The 21,774-nt window shown below is 39.2% G+C and overlaps 1 protein-coding gene across 1 annotated transcript in view; it reads right to left on the bottom strand.

The window, feature by feature from the left end:
* Nucleotides 1–4,545: 4,545 nt before the first annotated feature.
* The window catches only part of LRRIQ3 (leucine rich repeats and IQ motif containing 3), a 193,771-nt gene continuing 176,542 nt past the window's right edge, over nt 4,546–21,774 (bottom strand). The window contains exons 7-8 of the mRNA XM_040232559.1: nt 18,470–19,199; nt 4,546–5,035 (exon numbers count right to left, since the gene is read on the bottom strand). Coding sequence (XP_040088493.1) covers nt 4,879–5,035; nt 18,470–19,199 — 887 coding nt within the window. The 3' untranslated portion in view covers nt 4,546–4,878. The remainder of the gene's footprint in view (nt 5,036–18,469; nt 19,200–21,774) is intronic.

Genomic DNA, 21,774 nt, shown 5'->3' with positions numbered 1-21,774 from the left:
AGTACATCATGAGAAACGCTGGACTGGAAGAAACACAAGCTGGAATCAAGATTGCTGGGAGAAATATCAATAACCTCAGATATGCAGATGACATCACCCTTATGGCAGAAAGTGAAGTGCGGGGGGCGCTCCACAGAAAGAGAGAGGCAGTGGAACTTCCCTCAGCAAAGCCGTGGGGTCCTGAGGAGAGGTGAGCCTTCTGTCCGGCAACCCAGCCCCTCCTCAGCGAGCGAGAGACAATCAGACGCGACAGGGGTTCCGTCTAAGCAGTTCCTGTTTATTGTTGTAAGCTCTTGGTTTTTAAAGGCAAGCAGGGAGGGGTTTGTGAGGGACTTTCCATAGTTGCACCAATCACATTAAAGGTCAAATCATCATGTGCCATCATTATAACAGGAGTCTATGGTGATCATGCGCTATCTACGCGCACAGAAATCAAGAGAGCCAATCAAAAGTTTTGACAGACAACTTAGGCCGCGCCCTCATCTCTTCCACCAGGCACCATCTTAGCTCTAAACCTCAAAGCTAGTCCTTCTTTTTTAAGGTTTCCCATTTAGGGCCCCACAGTGAAGAGGAACTAAAAACCCTCTTGATGAAAGTGAAAGAGGAGAGCAAAAAAGTTGGCTTAAAGCTCAACATTCAGAAGACGAAGATCATGGCATCCAGTCCCATCACTTCATGGGAAATAGATGGGGAAACAGTGGAAACAGTGTCAGACTTTATTTTGGGGGGCTCCAAAATCACTGCAAATGGTGACTGCAGCCATGAAATTAAAAGATGCTTACTCCTTGGAAAGAAAAGTTATGACCAACCTAGACAGCAGATTCAAAAGCAGAGACATTACTTTGCCAACTAAGGTTCGTCTAGTCAAGGCTATGGTTTTTCCTGTGGTCATGGATGGATGTGAGAGTTGGACTGTGAAGAAGGCTGAGCATCAAAGAATTGATGCTTTTGAACTGTGGTGTTGGAGAAGACTCTTGAGAGTCTCATTGGACTGCAAGGAGATCCAACCAGTCCATTCTGAAGGAGATCAACCCTGGGATTTCTTTGGAAGGAATGATGCTAAAGCTGAAACTCCAGTACTTTGGCCACCTCATGTGAAGAGTTGACTCATTGGAAAAGACTCTGATGCTGGGAGGGTTTGGGGGCAGGAGGAGAAGGGAACGACAGAGGATGAGATGGCTGGATGGCATCACTGACTCGATGGATGTGAGTTGAGTGAACTCCGGGAGTTGGTGATGGACAGGGAGGCCTGGCGTGCTGCGATTCATGGGGTTGCAAAGAGTCGGACACGACTGAGCGACTGAACTGAACATTTGTTTTGGGTTAGAAGAATCTAGCATTCTTGTGTATATAAGGTCTAAAAAACTGCAAGTCTAATTCGTTATGGAAAACTATCACTCATAGGCCAAATCTGACCAACTTCTTATTTTGTAAATAAGTTTTTATTACAACACAACTATACTCATTTTTTTTCATCTTATCTATGGTTCCCTTCGTTTTACAACATGTAATTGAGCAGTTGCAACAGATATCATATGGTCCACAAAATATTAAATATTTACTCTCTTGGCTTTAGTGAAAAAGTTTGGCAAGAAACAAAATGTGTGTTCTTGTTCACCCTACCGCCATGATTTGGTAACCAGGACTCTGGTTCCCAACCAGAACCATCTTATGGTTCAGCCATCTTTAACATGTGTTTTCCAAGATAGCAAAAGAAGAGGAAAAATCAAGGAGTTTACTGCATGGTATGTACCTGGAAGGACTGCCAATCACTTTTCCCCAGATTCCACTGATCAAAATTCAGTCTTTTGCTTCAATTAACTGTGTAAGGATGCTGGAAAATATAGGTTAATTGTGTCCTGAAGAAACAGAAAATGGGTTTGGTGAAAAGCGAGCAAAGAGACCTTGTAGATAAAGTGTTGGGGCTTCAGATCTAATAAGATGTGGTGAGGTAAGAGAAAAAAACGTCAAAGATATGTTCTAAAATTTTAATATGGGAAACTTCAGATGGTTATGAACCTAGGGGAGGTTGGGCATATAGAAAGAAAAGCAACATTGGAAAGGGAGGGAAACAAATAAAAAAAAATAATAAATTCCATTTCAATGTATGATTTTCAAAAGATTTTAGGCCTTCAAAGCAGAAGTATTTAGCATGCATTTGGAAATATAGGAGCTATATGAAATTTAAGATATAACCCAGAGACACAGAATTTTGATTCTTCAAAATATAAATAGTAAGCAGCAGTAAAAGTCATGAGATTGACTTGGGACTACACATAAATAGGAAAACAGAGCTATAGACAGACAAAGCATTGTGTGTAATATAATATGCATCTGCATTTTTACAAAGAAATAGAAACAAAAAGATGATTAAAATTGTCTTTGCCTTAAAAAAGCTCACAGTTGAGTGGAAATCAAGGAAGTTAATGATTACTTGTTGTGTGATAAATGTTATGAAAGATCTGTAGTATGGAATGGGAGCATACAAGAAGGGTAAAAACTATTCAGTAAATATTGAATGAATTATGTTCAAATATATGATACAAAATTCTACCATTCCTTGATAAAGGGTCTCACAGCTCTTACTTGCATAGTTGAAAAATTCTTCTACAACTACACAGAAAAGATTCCTGCCTCCACTACTATACACTTATCTTTATTAAGTGCTTACTCTGTGGAATACACTAAGTTGCTTTTTATGTTTTTTCATTCAATTCATAACAATGCTATGTGACATGGACTATTATTTTTAATTAAGTCTCCAGAAGGTATGTATTGTTCTAAATACAGAACAGAAAAATGGAGTAACAAAGAGATTATCTAATTTGTTATGGAATTCTACATCTGTAATACTTTTACCACATCACAGTATCCCCCTTTGTTCTTTTTGAAGGATAATTAAAAATACCAATATGACTTGCTCATTAGCTTTCTGCAAATTAACAAGAAAACAGAAATGGAGCCATGATTTAAATAGAAAGTTACGATTTTACAGAAAATTAGGGAAATGCTACTAGGATTTTTTAGCAGTCCAGCAAAGAAGCACAATGCATAACTGCTGTTGCAAAATACTTAATATTTGGAACTTTAGCATAAATTAAGAAAATTAGAGAATTTTAAAAACAAAACACAAAACCCTGCATATGTAACTGATGAGCAGTAAAGAGAAATTTTGAATGGTATTAGCTCTACTGCATAAAGTGAACAATGTCATAATAATAGTCAGACATTTATTTTTCTAGATTGAAAATACTATTGAAAATCATCTAAAATTTTACAAAGACTTTTCATGTATTTTTATATTGTTCTTTACATTTTAAATTCTATACCGTATATTCAGTTCAGTTCAGTTCAGTTGCTCAGTCTTGTCCAACTCTTTGAGACCCCATGAATCATGGCACGCCAGGCCTCCCTGTCCATCACCAACTCCCGGAGTTTACTCAAACTTATGTCCATTGAGTCAGTGACGCCATCCAGCCATTTCATCCTCTGTCGTCCCCTTCTCCTCCTGCCCACAATCCCTCTCAGCATCAGAGTCTTTTCCAATGAGTCAACTCTCGGCATGAGGTGGCCAAAGTATTGGAGTTTCAGCTTTAGCATCATTCCTTCCAATGAACACCCAGGACTGATCTCCTTTAGGATGGACTGGTTGGATCTCCTTGCAGTTCAAGGGACTCTCAACAGTCTTCTCCAACACCACAGTTCAAAAGTATCAATTCTTCAGCACTCAGCTTTTTTCACATTCCAACACTCACATCCATACATGACTACTGGAAAAACCATAGCCTTGACTAGACAGACCTGTTGGCAAAGTAATGTCTCTGTTTTTGAATATGCTATCTAGGTTGCTCATAACTTTTCTTCCAAGGAGTGTCTTTTAATTTCATGGCTGCAGTCACCATCTGCAGTGATTTGGGAGCCCAAAAATATAAAGTCTGACACTGTTTCCACTGTTTCCCCATCTATTTCCCATGAAGTGATGGGACCGGATGCCATGATCTTCGTTTTCTGAATGTTGAGCTTTAAGCCAACTTTTTCACTCTCTTCTTTCACTTTCATCAAGAGGCTTTTTAGTTCCTCTTCACTTTCTGCCATAAGGGTGGTATCATCTGCATATCTGAGGTTATTGATATTTCTCCTGGCAATCTTGATATATTACATAGACTTAAAATGATTATATACCATTCCTGGATACTTTATAATCACAGTTACTTAATTATATGTGTCCTTTCTCTAACTCTCTCCTCTGTTCCCTATATAAGTGAAGGCTAACACAACAAAAGTAAATATACAAAATCTTACAGTCTTCTAGGAAGTTATTACAAATATTTAATTTTCCTTTTCAATTTATATTTTCTGAATTCTTATAAGAACACAAGTCACTGATATAATGGTGAAACTTTTATTTTGAAAAAAGAAAGTTTTAATAAAATAAACATGAAATATAATTAAATATATGAAAGCAGGCTATGAAACTGATCAGTGAACACAGTGTCTCAGTAAAAGTCAACAGCTGGGACCACAAAAACTATTCAAAGGTTGCCATAGAAGCTGTAAATAGGTTACAAATTGCTGAACTCATAATATGAAACAATAAAAGTAATGGCTTTGCAATAATTCTGGAAATAAGTCAGCTTTCATCGTTCCCTAGGTATCTAGATATATAAGGAATCTTTAGGTGTGCCAAGTCAACCTGATTTAAGTTAAATTATGATCAAGAAGATATACATTTTAATTATTCTTTATATTTTAGAAGATATATTTACAAATCAATCTTGTGACATAGAGTACTTCTTCTTTCACAGTATTATTTCAAAATCCTTTAACTAAACAATGGCCATAATTCAAAATGACCACAGAATGTGATCTGGCTTCAGTTCACTTTGTCATTCCATCAGGAACCTTAGTGACTAAATTCTTTTTCACAATTGCAGCTTTTGTTCTAGCATCTTGAAGTCTTTCACAAGCTTTCTCAAAGGCAATCATATCATTAACAAACTTTTCTTCATAGTGTCTTTTATGTATTTCTTGAGCCCTAAGAACAAAGAAAGGTAACAGAATGAGATACTTTTAAACAGCTAAAACCATAACAATCAATTAAACTGTAACTATAATTAGATGTCTTCAAAATAGATACATAAAATGAGAGAAAGATAAAGCTCCACTTACTGCATAAAATTTTATTATACCATTAAATAATATTCATCTTTGGCTAATATTTCTAAGTTTTTTATTAGCTGTAACTGACAATTCTTAAAAACACTGGCTTAGATTCCCAAAGTGACATCTAAACTAGACTCTGCCTTGATTTGCAGAATTTGTACTTAAGCCTCACTAAATCCAAGCTCTATCTAGGACTCTATCTGTGGACAGTACTCCACAAACTCACATGTTGAAATACTAACCCACAGTACCTTAGAATGAGATTGTATTTGGAGAAAGGTCTTTTAGAGGTGTCCTTATAAGAATATGAGGGGACATCAATGATACACACACATAAAACAAAGGTTATGTGAGGACACAGTGAGAAGGTAGCCATCTTCAAACCAAGGAGAAAGGCCTCAGGGGAAGCCGAACCTAAAAATATCTTCATCTTGGACTTCTACTCTCCACGATTTGAGAAAACAAATTTCTGTTGCTTAAATAACCGAATATGTGATATTTTGCTATGGTAGCCCTGCTGCTGCTACTGCTGCTAAATCACTTCAGTCGTGTCCGACTCTGTGCGTCTCCATAAACGGCAGCCCACCAGGCTCCCCCGTCCCTGGGATTCTCCAGGTAAGAACACTGGAGTGAGTTGCCATTTCCTTCTCCAATGCATGAAAGTGAAAAGTAAAAGTGAAGTCGCTCAGTCGTGTCTGACTCTTCACGACCCCATGGACTGCAGCCTACCATGCTCCTCCACCCATGGGATTTTCCAGGCAAGAGTACTGGAGTGGGGTGCCATCAGCAGACCAATAAACTCTTACTATGTTAGAGAAATGTGAACCAGATTACGTAGGCAAACCTGAGAAATGCCATAGGCTTTAGGAGAATTATTTCATTAATACTCATTCATTCAAGAGTTATATACTATAATGTTTGCCACTATCCCTAGATGCTTGAGACAAAGATAAATAAGGTATAATTATGAGACACTTATAGAAGGTAAAGAGAAATAAAGGTATATGAATATATAAATGAAATATATATTATTATACATATATTTGTATTTAGGTATACTCAGAAATGTGGATTTGGGGAGTGGAAGAGAGGCCTAAGTCTAGAAAGTCTGCAACTTATTGACCATATGATTTTGAACGTTACTTAAGTTCTCTCTACCTCATTTTCTTCATCTTTTAAAAGGGAATAATTCAACTCATAGGATTTAGTGAAGGACTAAATGAGTTAATGCATTTAAAATCCTGGTGTACCCAACATTTAATAAGGTGTTAACCATGGCCATGGTTCTCATTCAGGTCTTGGGATCCTCTTTCCAAGATTGCTAAATAATTCATTTCCTTTTCACTCTTCCTACATGACTCCTCTCATTTTCAAGTCAGCAATGTCATGTCAAATCTTCCTTCTACTTTGAGTCTCTTGACTTTCTTTTCTGCTTCTGCACTTAAAGACTCATGAGAGGGGGGCGGTCCTAAGATGGCGGAGGAATAGGATGGGGAGACCATATTCTCCCCAACAAATTCATCAAAAGAACATTTAAACGCTGAGTAAATTCCACAAAACAACTTCTGAATGCTGGCAGAGGAATCAGACACTCAGAAAAGTAGCTCATTGTCTTCGAAAGGAGGTAGGAAAAAATATAAAAGACAAAAAAAGAGACAAAAGAGGGAGGGATGGAGCTCCATCCCAGGAAGGGAGTCTTAAAAAGAGAGAAGTTTCCAAACACCAGGAAACACTCTCACTGCCGAGTCTGTGGCGAGCCTTGGAAGCACAGAGGGCAACATAACAGGGAGGAAAAATAAATAAATAATTAAACCCCACAGATTACGAGCCCAATGATAACTCCCCCAGCGGACAAGCAGCAAAGACGCCTGCACCCGCCACTAGCAAGCGGGGGCTGGGTAGGGAGGTGCGGGCTGCATTACTTAGAGTAAGGATCTGGCCTGAATGCCCTGAGGGCAATCTGAGTGAACTAACTTGGGCTAGCAAACCAGACTATGGGATAACTACAACACGAAAAGCCCTAAGACACTGCCAGGCTTGTGTACAGAACAAAGGACTGAACAGAACTAGCCAGCTGCAGACCATCCCCCTCCGGTGACAGGCAGCCAGAGCCGGAAGGGGGCAATCGCAGCCCCAGAGAGACATTATCTACCAAACTGCAAGCAGGCTTCTTTGCTAACTAAGACTTCTTGGGGTTCTAGACAGTCAACATCTGCTTGAGAAAGTGCACCAGTTGTACACCCAGAAAACTGAGCAGCAGGGACAGGGGAGGCGATAAGTCACAGCAACCGCACTCACCAAAAACCTCATCACCTGAGCTGCTCGGACCTGGGAAGTGCACAAAACGCAGGCCCAACCAAGTGTGCACCTCTGAGAACTACCCAAGTGCCTGAACCTGGGCGGCTTAGACCTAGGAGGTGCATGCAGCCCAGGGCCGACCTCAGGGAGGGCACATGCACCGTGAGTGAGGGCAGGCCCAGTGTGGCTGAGGCACTGCGAGCACACGCCAGTGTTATTTGTTTGCAGCGTCCCTCCCTCCCCACAGCGCGACTGAACGACTGAGCCTAAAAAGCGTCCACCACTGCCCCCTTTGTGTCAGGGCGGAAATCAGACACTGAAGAGACCAGCAAACAGAAGAAGCTAAAACAGAGGGAACCGCCTTGGAAGTGACAGGTGCAATAGATTAAAACCCTGTTGTTAGTACCGACTACATAGGAAGGGGCCTATAGATCTTGAGAAATATAAGCTGGACCAAGGAACTATCCGAAAATGAACTGACCCCACAATACCCACAACAACACCAGAGAAAGTCCTAGATATATTTTTACTATTTTTATGATTCTTTTTTTTTAATTTAAAAAATTTTTAAGTCCTCTATTACTCCTTTAATTTTCACTTTTATAACCTACTATTACTTTGCAAAAAGAAAAAAGACCCTATTTTAAAGCAAACTTCATATATATATATTATAATTTTTGTGACCTTTTTTTTCTTTTTTTCTTTAATATTGTATTTTTGAAATTCCAAACTCTACTCTAGATTTTTAATCTTTGCTTTTTGGTATTTGTTATCAATTTTGTACCTTTAAGAACCCAATCTCCAGTACCCATTTTACTTGGGAGCGAGATTACTGCCTTGACTGCTCTCTCCCCCTTTGGACTCTCCTTTTTCTCCACCAGGTCGCCTCTGTCTCCTCCCTACCCCCTCTCTTCTCTACCCAACTCTGTGAATCTCTGTGTGTTCCAGACGGTGGAGAACATTTAGGGAACTGATTACTGGCTGGATCTGTCTCTCTCCTTTTGATTCCCTGCTTTTATCCTCTTGGCTACCTCTGTCTCCTTCCTCCCTCTTCTCTTCTCTGTATAACTCCATGAACATCTCTGAGCGGTCCAGTTGTGGGGTGCACAAAAGGAAGTGATTACTGGCTAGCTTACTCTATCCTCTATTGATTCCACCTCATCTCATTTGGGTGACCTCTAGCTCCCTCCTCCCTCTTCTCTTCTCCATGTAACTGTGAAGCTCTCTGTGTGTCCTTTACTGTGGAGAAACTTTTCTTCTTTAACCTAGATGTTTTATCAACAGTGCTGTATAGAAGGAGAAGTCTTGAGACTACTGTAAAAATAAGAGTGAAAACCAGAAGCAGGAGGCTTAAGTCCAAATCCTGAGAACACAAGAGAACTCCTGACTCCAGGGAACATTAATTGACAGGAGCTCATCAAACACCTCCATACCTACACTGAAACCAAGCACCACCCAAGGGCCAACAAGTTCCAGAGTAAGACATACCACGCAAATTCTCCAGCAACACAGGAACACAGCCCTGAGCTCCAATATACAGGCTGCCCAAATTACTCCAAAACCATTGACATCTCATAACTCATTACTGGACATTTCATTGCACTCCAGAGAGAAGAAATCCAGCTCCACCCACCAGAACACTGACACAAGTTTTCCTAACCAAGAAATCTTGAAAAGCCACCTGTACAACCCCACCCACAGTGAGGAAACTCCACAATAAAGACAACTCCACAAATTGCCAGAATAGAGAAAGGCCACCCCAACTCAGCAATATAAACAAGATGAAGAGACAGAGGAATACCCAGCAGGTAAAGGAGCAGGATAAATGCCCACCAAACCAAACAAAAGAGGAAGAGATAGGGAATCTACCTGATAAAGAATTCCAAATAATAATAGTGAAAATGATCCAAAATCTTGAAGTCAAAATGGAATCACAGATAAATAGCCTGGAGACAAAGATTGAGAAGATGCAAGAAAGGTTTAACAAGGACCTAGAAGAAATAAATAAGAGTCAATATATAATGAATAATGCAATAAATGAGATCAAAAACACTCTGCAGGCAACAAATAGTAGAAGATAGGATCTCACATGCTAGTAAAGTAATGCTCAAAATTCTCCAAGCCAGGCTTCAGCAATACGTGAACCATGAACTTCCAGATGTTCAAGTTGGTTTTAGAAAAGGCAGGGAAACCAGAGATCAAATTGCCAACATCCGCTGGATCATGGAAAAAGCAAGAGAGTTCCAGAAAAACATCTACTTCTGCTTTAATGACTATGCCAAAGCCTTTGGCTGTGTGGATCACAAGAAATTGTGGAAAATTCTGAAAGAGATGGGAATACCAGACCACCTGACCTGCCTCTTGAGAAATCTGTATGCAGGTCAGGAAGCAACAGTTAGAACTGGACATGGAACAACAGACTGGTTCCAAAGAGGAAAAGGAGTACGTCAAGGCTGTATATTGTCACCCTGCTTATTTAACTTATATGCAGAGTACATCATGAGAAACACTGGACTGGAAGAAACACAAGTTGGAATCAAGATTGCCAGGAGAAATATCAATAACCTCAGATATGCAGATGACACCACCCTTATGGCAGAAAGTGAAGAGGAACTAAAAAGCCTCTTGATGAAAGTGAAAAGAGGAGAGCAAAAAAGTTGGCTTAAAGCTCAACATTCAGAAAACGAAGATCATGGCATTCAGTCCCATTACTTCATGGGAAATAGATGGGGAAACAGTAGAAACAGTGTCAGACTTTATATTTTTGGGCTCCAAAATCACTGCAGATGGTGACTGCAGCCATGAAATTAAAAGACGCTTACTCCTTGGAAGAAAAGTTATGACCAACCTAGATAGTATATTCAAAAGCAGAGACATTACTTTGACGACTAAGGTCCGTCTAGTCAAGGTTATGGTTTTTCCAGTGGTCATGTATGGATGTGAGAGTTGGACTGTGAAGAAGGCTGAGCACCAAAGAATTGATGCATTTGAACTGTGGTGTTGGAGAAGACTCTTGAGAGTCCCTTGGACTGCATGAAGATTCAACCAGTCCATTCTGAAGGAGATCAGCCCTGGGATTTCTTTGGCAGGAATGATGCTAAAGCTGAAACTCCAGTACTTTGGCCACCTCATGTGAAGAGTTGACTCATTGGAAAAGACTATGATACTGGGAGGGATTGGGGGCAGGAGGAGAAGGGGACAACAGAGGATGAGATGGCTGGATGGCATCATGGGCACAATGGACGTGAGTCTGAGTGAACTCTGGGAGATGGTGATGGACAGGGAGGCCTGGCATGCTGCGATTCATGGGGTCGCAAAGAGTCGGACACGACTGAGCAACTGAACTGAACTGAACTGAGGATTAGTGAAGTAGAATATAGAATGGTAGAAATGAATGAATCAGAGAGGAAAAAAGAAAAATGAATTAGAAGAAATGAGGATAATCTCAGAGACCTCCAGGACAGTGTTAAATGCCCCAACATTCGAATCATAGGAGTCCCAGAAGAAGAAGACAAAATGAAAGACCATGAGAAAATACTTGAGGAGATAATAGTTGAAAACTTCCCTAAAATGGGGAAGGAAATAATCACCCAAGTCCAAGAAACCCAGAGAGTCCCAAACAGGATAAACCCAAGGCAAAACACCCCAAGACACATAGTAATCAAATTAACAAAGATCAAACACAAAGAACAAATACTAAAAGCAGCAAGGGAAAAAAAAAATAATAATAACACAAGGGGATTCCCATAAGGATATAGAGCTGATCTTTCAATAGAAATTCTTCAGGCCAGGAGGGAATGGCAGGACATACTTAAAGTGTTGAAAGAAAATAACCTACAGCCCAGAGGATCTCATTCAAAAATGAAGGAGATATCAAAAGCTTTACAGACAAGCAAAAGCTGAGAGAATTCAGCACCATCAAACCAGCTCTCCAACAAATGCTAAAGAATCTTCTCTATACAGGAAACACAAAAAGGGTATAAAAACTTGAACCCCAAACAATAAAGTAAATGGCAATGGGATCATACTTATCAATAATTACCTTAAACATAAATGGGTTGAATGCCGCAACCAAAAGACAAAGACTGGCTGAATGGATACAAAAACAAGACCCCTATATATGTTGTCTACAAGAGACCCAGCTCTAAACAGGGGACACATACAGACTGAAAGTGAAGGGCTGGAAAAAGATATTCCATACAAATAGAGACCAAAAGAAAGCAGGAGTAGCAATACTCATATCAGATAAAATAGACTTTAAAACAAAGGCTGTGAAAAGAGACAAAGATGGATACTACATAATCATCAAAGGATCAATCCAAGAAGAAGATATAACAATTATAAATATATATGCACCCAACATAGGAGCACCACAATATGTAAGGCAAATGCTAACAAGTATGAAAGGGGAAATCAACAATAACACAGTAATAGTGGGAGACTTTAACACCCCACTCACACCTATGGATAGATCAACTAAACAGAAAATTAACAAGGAAACACAAACTTTAAATGATACAATAGACCAGTTAGACCTAATTGATATCTATAGAACATTTCACCCCAAAACAATGAATTTCACCTTTTTCTCAAGTGCACACGGAACCTTCTCCAGGATAGATCACATCCTGGGCCATAAATCTAGACTTGGTAAATTCAAAAAAGTTGAAATCATTCCAAGCATCTTTTCTGACCACAATGCAGTAAGATTAGATCTCAATTACAGGAGAAAAACTATTAAAAATTCCAACATATGGAGACTGCAAAATACGGTGCTGAATAACCAATAAATCACAGAAGAAATCAAAAAAGAAATCAAAATATGCATAAAAAACGAATGAAAATGAAAACACAACAACCCAAAACCTGTGGGACACTGTAAAATAGTGCTAAGGGGAAAGTTCATAGCAATACAGGCATACCTCAAGAAACAAGAAAAAATAACCTAACTAAGTTATGGTTTATCTGCCTTGATGTCTTTGGAATTCTTCATACTTACGTGGATTCCCTTTGTACATGTAATTTGATTTTCTCCTGTCAATCTGTCTTATGCTATTTTAATTGCCAGCCAAAAGGAACTAAAGGGGAAAGAGGAAATTCCATCTCCTCCCCCAACAGTGGACATCCCTGGTGGCTCAGATGGTAAAGAATTTTCCTGCAATGCAGGAGACCTGGGTTGAGAAGATCCCCTGGAGAAGAGGATAGCTACCCACTCCCGTATCTTATCCTATTCATAGTCCTAGGGATCAGGGTATGGTATCTTCTTGTGGGCCATAATTCTGCCTAGCACAGAGGTCTTGCATTACCCATTTCAAGACTAACTAAGAGCAAAAATAGCGGAATTATTAACAGGAAAATAGGAACCTAATCTTGATTCAGTAGAAAATGAAATGATAAATATAGGATATGTATAATCTTATGGGCTTCCCAGGTGGTGCCAGTGGTAAAGAACCTGCTTGCTAATGCAGGCGACTTAAGAGATGTGGGTTTGATCCCTGGTGGAGGGCATGGCAACCCATTCCAGTATTCTTGCCTGGAGAATCCTGTGGACAGAGGAGCCAGGTGGGCTACAGTCCATAGGGTTGCAAAGAGTTGTTATACAACTGAAGTGACTTAGCATGCATGCACACAGAATTTTATAAATAGTGCAAGAGAAGTGAAACAAATTCAAGCTTGAAGGACTAAAATTCCTTTGGGATAAAGTGAATGACTTGCTGTGGAGGAAAGGTCAGAGGTGGCATTTGCATAGGAAGCTCTATAGCTGATGAAGTTGAAATCTTTTGTAGGTAATGAGAGAAAGAGCAAGCACTTGAGAGAACTGCTAAAGCTGGATGCCACAGAATTAAAATCAGCATAAATTTACAAATCACTGATGCCTTCCAGCCATTTTTACCTGAATACAAAAAATGAAGAAACATAATTGGACTGTTTCAAGTACGGGCTGAGGTGGTTAGCATGGTAGAAGCAATGAAAGGAAAGGACTTCAGAGACACTGGATGAAATGGGAAAAAGAATTCAATGTAAGATTCCAGGAAGCTACATTAGAAAGCCTATAAGAAGGGTTATTTGAGGGATGAGTGTCATAATATATTTGAAGAATACATGTGGGGAAAGGAAAGGAAAAAACGAATTGAAAATATAAAAGATTTTAGTCATAAATAAATATAAAGGAATTTAAAATTTAAGAGGTGGGGCAGTTCCAAGAGATAAGGGGTCACTTGTATGATTGTGGAAATGAGTTAAAAGGCTGTTGGGATTAAAAAATGTTTAGGTTAAGCAATTAAGAGAATTGTTCTTATGAATTCCGAAGTTAACTGTGATAAAGGCAGAAGTTGGATAAAGGAAAGCTTCATGCATCAACATAGAAAGACTACAGGGAATGACAGGAGATCAACTGATGACAAAAATTAAGGACAAGAAGATGATGATGTAACTGGATAATTGCCTTAGGTGCCAGATCTTCCAAGCTAAATGATACTCTACTCTAAAATGGGTACAATACTGAGCACTGTCATCATTTTTTTTAGAGTAGGGAGAAAAATATTTGGGGAAAGTTATTATCAGGCTTTTACCTGATATAGAACTTCTTTCATTTTAAAGACTCTTTTAAATTCATTCTTAACACTCCTGTGGGTATTTTATCAACTTCCTAAACTAGAGCTTTGCAGTTCCCCTTTCTTCATTCATTTTTCCTCATTCCAGAACAGGATCATGAAGCTATATTCTCGGTAATGACTTCACTAGCTATTGAGATTCATTAGAATGCTTTTAGTAGTCTTTGATACATTAATGTGCCGGGGTCCAGCCCCAGTGGATCCAGGGAATTTGAAGCGGGGACGGCGTTAGCGAGGAGAACTTATTTATTTATAAATATAGAAATGTAAGATTAGATTATGAAGAAATAGTGTAGTAGGAAAATTGAGTGGAGAAAGAAGGCTGAATAACTTGGTTTACGTTGGAAGCCAATAAAGTTCCAGACAAGGAGCTTGCACCATCTACGTTAGGCCACCAGCGTCCTCTTGAATATCGGGGGGTGCCCCACCTTGGGCTCCCCCTCGCATGGATCTTAAAAGCCAGGGCAAGTAAGTAGACATGGTGAGCCTCCACGCCCCAGATGGGAATTCAGCCAGAAATTAAAGAGAAGACATGGGGGAAACCAGTCCAGTGACTGGCCCCGTCCTCTATTGTTCAGAAGGCCTTTTATACTTTTTGATTATACATATAAATCAATGCGTAACACAAAGTTATGCAGCATTAGCAGCCCAGACTCATCAAAACCAGACTTTTCTCTCTGCATACCTAGTTGTATACACAAGTCTTAGGTGATTTACATTATCTTCCAGCCAAAAGGGCCAATTAACATTTTACAGCCTTTTTTCTGATAAGGGTTTGTCAACCAGAAGACTTATTTGTGTTGATCTTCCCAAAGTCTGGTGCCACTCTCAGAAAGCACTAAATAAAGTTACATTCTTACATAGCAAGGACACAAAAGGAGTGCAGTGATATATAACAAAGAGAAAAGTAATTAACTGAAAAGTCTAGTGTTGCTAACATCAAAACTATTATATATCTTTTTCCATATCCAGTTTACATTGATTAACATCCTCCCAGGTGCCTAAAAGATAAAGAATATGGAGGCCTGGCGGCAATCATTGAGTCAACAGTGAAAACCCATCACCAATATGATTTTTAGCTCTTTAGAAAAGGCTCTGTATCTTTAAGATGCTTTTAAGCTTTGTGCCTCTCGTGGTTGGGGGGCTGCAAGCAATTCACAAGCTGTAAGAGGTCCGGGGAACCTGTTAGGCAAGCTAGAGAGCTATCAGAGGGGTTTAACTGAAACATCCCTTTCAAATGCCCTGATTTGACTTTTTCCAGAGAATATCAGAAGGGTGGAAAAGCAGGCAGATTGTTATGGGGCGGGGGGGGGGGGGGTGGATGCTTAGGAAATTCCAGGGGGAACCCCTGAGGTCTGATCACGTCCTTGCATTTTGTCAGGCTTCCTTCCGCATGGCCTTGTCACGAGTGGGATTCCTCACGCTGGCCCACGGCATTAATGAAGACTCAACTGGCAAAAACTAAGTGAAAAACTTCTGAATCCTTTACACAGATCTTACTTTTTTGAGTCACAGCTCTTTTCTGCACATTGATACTCAATCTTTATTTGAAAATGTTTATAATAAGACTCATAATGCCTTTTAGGAAACATTACTGGCATAATCAGAACATTGCCTTATTCCTGTGTGCTTTCAAGGATATCTTTGCAGCGGCTTACAAGAAGAGATAATTCAGTTAATACACATCAGGAAGCTGACTTGACTCTGTATCTTCTACAAACTAATGATGGCCAGATATTCAATTTGCTGTAATAAAACCAAGTTGATTAAATTTTCTTTAACACTGATTTGTGCTAGACTTGTATTTTGATATAATAGACTAGCTTTCATTCTCTTTTCATTCACTCCTCCAAAATATATTTTCTATTAAATTATAAAAATTTGTTTCCAAAATCTTTCTCCCCCTCCCCAACATGGTATACATTAAGGAAAATATTTGTAAATTTTGGAGGAGAAAATATAAAATATTTTTCATACTTAAAAAGATATAAAGTACCTCAGTAAATAGTTTTAAATTTGCTTATAACTAGGAAAAGACAAAGCTAGTGGAGGTGATGGAATTCCATTGAGCTATTTCAAATCCTGAAAGATGATGCTATGAAAGTGCTGCACTCAATATGCCAGCAAATTTGGAAAACTCAGCAGTGGCCACAGGACTGGAAAAGGTCAGTTTCCATTCCAATCCCTAAGAAAAACAATGCCAAAGAATGCTCAAACTACCACACAATTGCACTCATCTCACATGCTAGTAAAGTAATGCTCAAAATTCTCCAAGCCAGGATTCAGCAATACGTGAACTGTGAACTTGCAGATGTTCAAGCTGGTTTTAGAAAAGACAGAGGAACCAGAGATCAAATTGCCAACATCTGCTGGATCATCAAAAAAGCAAGGGAGTTCCAGAAAAACATCTATTTCTGCTTTATTGACTATGCCAAAGCCTTTGACTGTGTGGATCACAAGAAACTGTGGAAAATTCTGAAAGAGATGGGAATACCAGACCACCTGACCTGCCTCTTGAGAAATCTGTATGCAGGTCAGGAAGCAACAGTTAGAACTGGACATGGAACAACAGACTGGTTCCAAATAGGAAAAGCAGTGCATCAAGGCTGTATATTGTCACTCTGCTTATTTAACTTCTATGCAGAGTACATTATGAGAAATGCTGGGCTGGAAGAAGCACAAGCTGGAATCAAGATTGCCGGGAGTCAATAACCTCAGATATGCAGATGATATCACCCTTATGGCAGAAAGTGAAGAGGAACTAAAAAGCCTCTTGATGAAAGTGAAAGAGGAGAGTGAAAAAGGTGGCTTAAAGCTCAGCATTCAGAAAACGAAGATCATGGCATCTGGTCCCATCACTTCATGGGAAATAGATGGGGAAACAGTGGAAACAGGGTCAGACTTTATTTTTTGGGGCTCCAAAATCACTGCAGATGGTGACTGCAGCCATTAAATTAAAAGACTCTTACTCCTTGGAAGAAAAGTTATGACCAACCTAGATAGCATATTCAAAAGCAGAGACATTACTTTGCCAACAAAGGTCTGTCTAGTCAAGACTATGGTTTTTCCTGTGGTCATGTATGGATGTGAGTTGCACTGTGAAGAAAGCTGAGCGCCGAAGAATTGATGCTTTTGAACTGTGGTGTTGGGGAAGACTCTTGAGAGTCCCTTGAACTGCAAGGAGGTCCACCCAGTCCATTCTAAAGATCGGTCCTGGGTGTTCATTGGAAGGACTGATGCTGAAGTTGAAACTCCAATACTTTGGCCACCTCATGTGAAGAGTTGACCCATTGGAAAAGACTCTGATGCTGGGAGGGATTGTGGGCAGGAGGAGAAGGGGACAACAGAGGATGAGATGGCTGGATGGCATCACCGACTTGATGGACATGAGTTTGCATAAACTCTGGGAGTTGGTGATGGACAGGGAGACCTGGCGTGCTGCGATTCATGGGGTCACAAAGAGTCGGACACAACTGAGCAACTGAACTGAACTGAACTGAGGAAAAGACAAATGCTTTCTTTTTATTTTATACTTCTTTGTAGTACAGACTACTTTTTAAAACAATAGCATTTAAAAATGTCAATGAAATAAGCAGTTATGCAGGAGAATTGAGTTTTGATCTCTGGGTCGAGAAGTTCCCCTGGAGAAGAAAATGGCAACTCACTCCAGTGTTCTTGCCTAGAGAATACCATGAAGAGAGGAGTCTGGCGGGCTATAGCCCATGTAGTCTCAAAGAGTCAGACATGACTGAGGGACTAACACTTTCACTTTTCACTGTCATGATCTTTATGTATTTCCAGATAAGCCTTAAACATATGTATTCATGGTTTGGACACTTAATATATCACCAGGATAAAAATGGCTTTCTAATATCAGAAAAAGCAAATGAACAAACCTGTGTGAAGAACACACAAGGGTAAAAAAGGGTAAAAAAAATTACTGGGGTCCTGTCTAGTGTACTGTTTAGTATTATGTGTGTCTTTCCATCTCTTTGAGCTTTCCTACAACTCTTAAGTTGAGGAAGAGGTGGATGACCAAACCTCTAGAAACTTGATGGAAAAGACAATGACTGAGATCTGTCAACCTTACCTTTTTTTACTGTGCTTTTCCTGGTAACCTCTCATAATTGGTTCTCTGTTCCCAAAATCTCCTTTTATATTTAGCTGAAAATGATATTTATGGTGATGGCTTCAGCTACTGGGGGGGAGGGGTACTCAGTTTTCCTGGGTCTCTCCCATGTATAGATGTTATTAAACTTTTGTTTGATTTTCTCCCATTACTCTGTCTTATATCAATTTAATTCATAAGCCAGCCAGGAGAACCTAGAAGGCAGAGGCAAATTTCTTCCTCCCTGACAACTTGAAATCTACTATTACATAAAAACTGTACCTACCTTATTTCCTTCATTTGTTTAAGTAAATCCCTTTGGTACTTTTCAGTTGCCAGTTTTTGCTGAACAATCAGACTTTTCTCCTTCAAGGCAGCCTGCTTACTCTTCAATCGGTCAATTGCAGTCATTCCTTTGGTCAAAAAAGTGCGCTCATTATTTAGGTTCTGAATTAATAAACGGTCTTTAGCCTTTTGTTTTTTTTCTTTCAGGAACTGAGCTCTTCTTTCTTTAACTTTCTCAAGGTAGCTGGATCTATCCTGATAAACTTGTTGTAAACCATCCTGAATTATCTCATCATCTCTTGCAGTCAGTTTATGTGTAGCATATATTTTATTATTTAAATTTTCTCTAATAGTTATTTTACTTCGTTCTTGGCCTATTTGTGCCATACTTACAGCTGTTACTTTATTTTTACTGCTTTCCTGCTTCTTTTGTTCTGAGAAATACTTATCAACATCACAAAGTGCTTGGAGTTTCATACCAGTTCTGTGTGTTGCCAAAAATTCTCTTCTTATTTTCTTTTCCATCAGCACATCTTTTATTTTAACTATTGGTTTTTGATGAGCAGGAGAAAATGGCTGGGCATACGTAGGAAAATGATCTTGTTCTTTTGCTCTCAATAGTGCAGCATATCTCAATGAATCTAAAGTATGTATGGGTAGTTTGAACACTGATATCCTGAAACTGACATCCAATTCTTCATCCTCAGTTTCACCTTCAGACTCTTTCGGACCTACATCACAGCAGACAAATATAATCCATTACACAAGTGTTAAGCACAGTTTATGTTCTGTCCCAATTGTTTTGAAAGCTACATTAATAAAGTTGACAAGAACCTACTATTTACCTTATTAAGAAACATTTTCCCAACGGATATTCCTTTTCAGTTTGTGATTTAATCATGATTTTGGAGAGAAAAATCACTATTGGAACATTTTAACAAAGAAATACACAGATTATTTCCTTTATTATTTCTCACAATTATTTAACTTGCTCTGACTCAGTAGCAGCATTTTATCTTATACTAAGTATGTAATTATACATATCATTTTTACATATAGTTATTATTATCTTGGGATTCCCTGGTAGCTCAGTAGTACAAGAATCCACCTGCAATGCAGGAGATGTGAGTTCAATCCCTGGGTCAGAAGACCCCCTGGAGAAGAAAATGGCAATGCAGTCTACTATTTTGTCTGGAGAATTCCACAGATAGAGGAATATGGCATGCTGTCAACTGTGGGATTACACAAAGTCAGATGCGATTTAGCAACTAAACAACAATTATTATCTCACATTTGTAAAAGACTTTGTAATTCATTTTACCTTATTTTTCTTAACTCTAGTGAGAACTAATAGCTCCCAAAATTGTTTTTCTCTTCATTGAACACGCAAAGAAACAAAATTTCTCAGCTTCCTCTATTCTTATGTGTGGCCATGAGACTAAGTCTTCTCCAAGACAGTGTGCATAGAAGTTATATGGGTAATATCTGGACCAAGGCTATTAAGACACAAATGTGCTTCTTCTGTATTTTCTTTCTGCTTCTGACCCACTGCACAGAGATGAGGATAAAGTGCTAGAAGATGGTAGATCGACAGGCTCTGGCTCCCTGAATCCCTGATTTTTCATAAAAGTACTCAGTGACCAGGATTATCCAACTTGGACTCTTATGGAAGCCAGAAATAAAAGGCAATTATATTTGATCAACATACATTTCTAGGCTTTTTTTTAAATCATAGCCAACCCATCCAATATAGCAATCTAAATGAATCACATTATTGTTAATTATTTATTTTCTGACAAGCCGGTGGATGAAGTGAGGCTCAGGTGGCAAATACAGGTGAAAAAAATACTGATTAATCTTCAGAAAAAATGTTTCCCATGCTTACTCTCATCTATGAGGGTTCTATCTTTTCTAATCTTTTAATCTTCTAATAGAAGATTCTCTTAAAGTTTCATATGTCATAATGCCAAATTTTATGGTGGAGTATTTATGGATGTTAAGGTGGCCATGAAGAATGGCAGAGCCTGTGGGCTAGTCAGGCAGTAGGAAAGAAGTGGACAGGTAGGATTATCACTAAAGGCCTCAGGAATATTAACATTAGAAAAGGAAGCAGATTCTAGAGCTAGCAAGTGGAAAAGGTAATCTACCAGGATACAAAGCCTAAGTGTCCAGAAATAAGTATTAAGGGTTGAGTCCATAGCAAGGCACTAGAGACTCATAGGGATGAAAGCCAGAATTTCAGGTCTAGAGCAAACAGGGTATAGTCTGGAATGACCACCTAGAAAAGGCACTCATGTATAAATTTAATTTTATATGGATAGCTTGACACAAGAAAGTTGGCCAAGAATTAAAGGTCAGGGCTAGAAAACACAATGTTCCTAAAGTTTCTGGTTACCAATTCTGATTTGTGTGCAGTGGAGTTTTCCCATACTCCTAAGCAATACTCTGACACCAGCTGGGTATTCTACAATTCAACTTAATTCTAGCACTATCTACCTAGAGATAGGATCAGATTCCACAGCTTATGAGCTCAGTCCTACCAGGCTGTCTGCCCCCTTTCCTCTCTCGACACCAATTGCAAGTCCATCACAGGAGAGAAAGGGGCAGGGAACAATCTTTAAAAGAATGACATAGCTCATGAGGAAACATAAAAACTGGTTAGAACCTACTAGGCCCAAGATGGCTGAAGATTTGACTTCCAGCAGACCTTGAGCCTCATTATACCTTCACTGTAATATATCAGTAAGCTAAATGACATCCCTGCAGGCACCATGACAGTTCTGAGGCTGATCATAAAAGGCCAAAAAGTGAGTGGTAACCCAATTTCTGGAAATTTCCTCCCCTCCCCCCAAATAGTTGTAGTAATCCTCTCACTTCTAGCCTATGAAATTGTGTGCGTGTGTTAGTGGTTCAGTCATGTCTGAATCTTTATGACTCCATGAACCGTAGCCTGCCAGGCTCCCCTGTCCTTGGAATTCTCCAGGAAGTATACTGGAGTGGGATCTTCCTGACCCAGGGATTGAACCCAAGTCTCCTGCATTGCAGGTAGATACTTTACTGACTGAGCCACCAAGGATTTACTAGGTGCAGGCAAGTTATTTACTTCTTTGGACTTCAGTATGATAACTGTGAATGGATATAATAATACCCAATTTATAGGGTTCTAACTGGATTAAATGAGTTAAGATAAAGAAGCCCAACAAGGTATATATAATTATTAGAACAATGCCTGACAAAGAATAAGAACGATGTTAGGGTGTTTTTTTTTTTTTTTTGATATGGAAAACAAGGAGTTTATTTTATCTC

The sequence above is a fragment of the Oryx dammah genome, unplaced genomic scaffold (assembly GCF_014754425.2).
Source record: "Oryx dammah isolate SB20612 unplaced genomic scaffold, SCBI_Odam_1.1 HiC_scaffold_28, whole genome shotgun sequence".
NCBI lineage: Eukaryota > Metazoa > Chordata > Mammalia > Artiodactyla > Bovidae > Oryx > Oryx dammah.
Note: the sequence above shows the minus strand (reverse complement) of the source record. Positions and strands in the feature narration are given on the sequence as shown.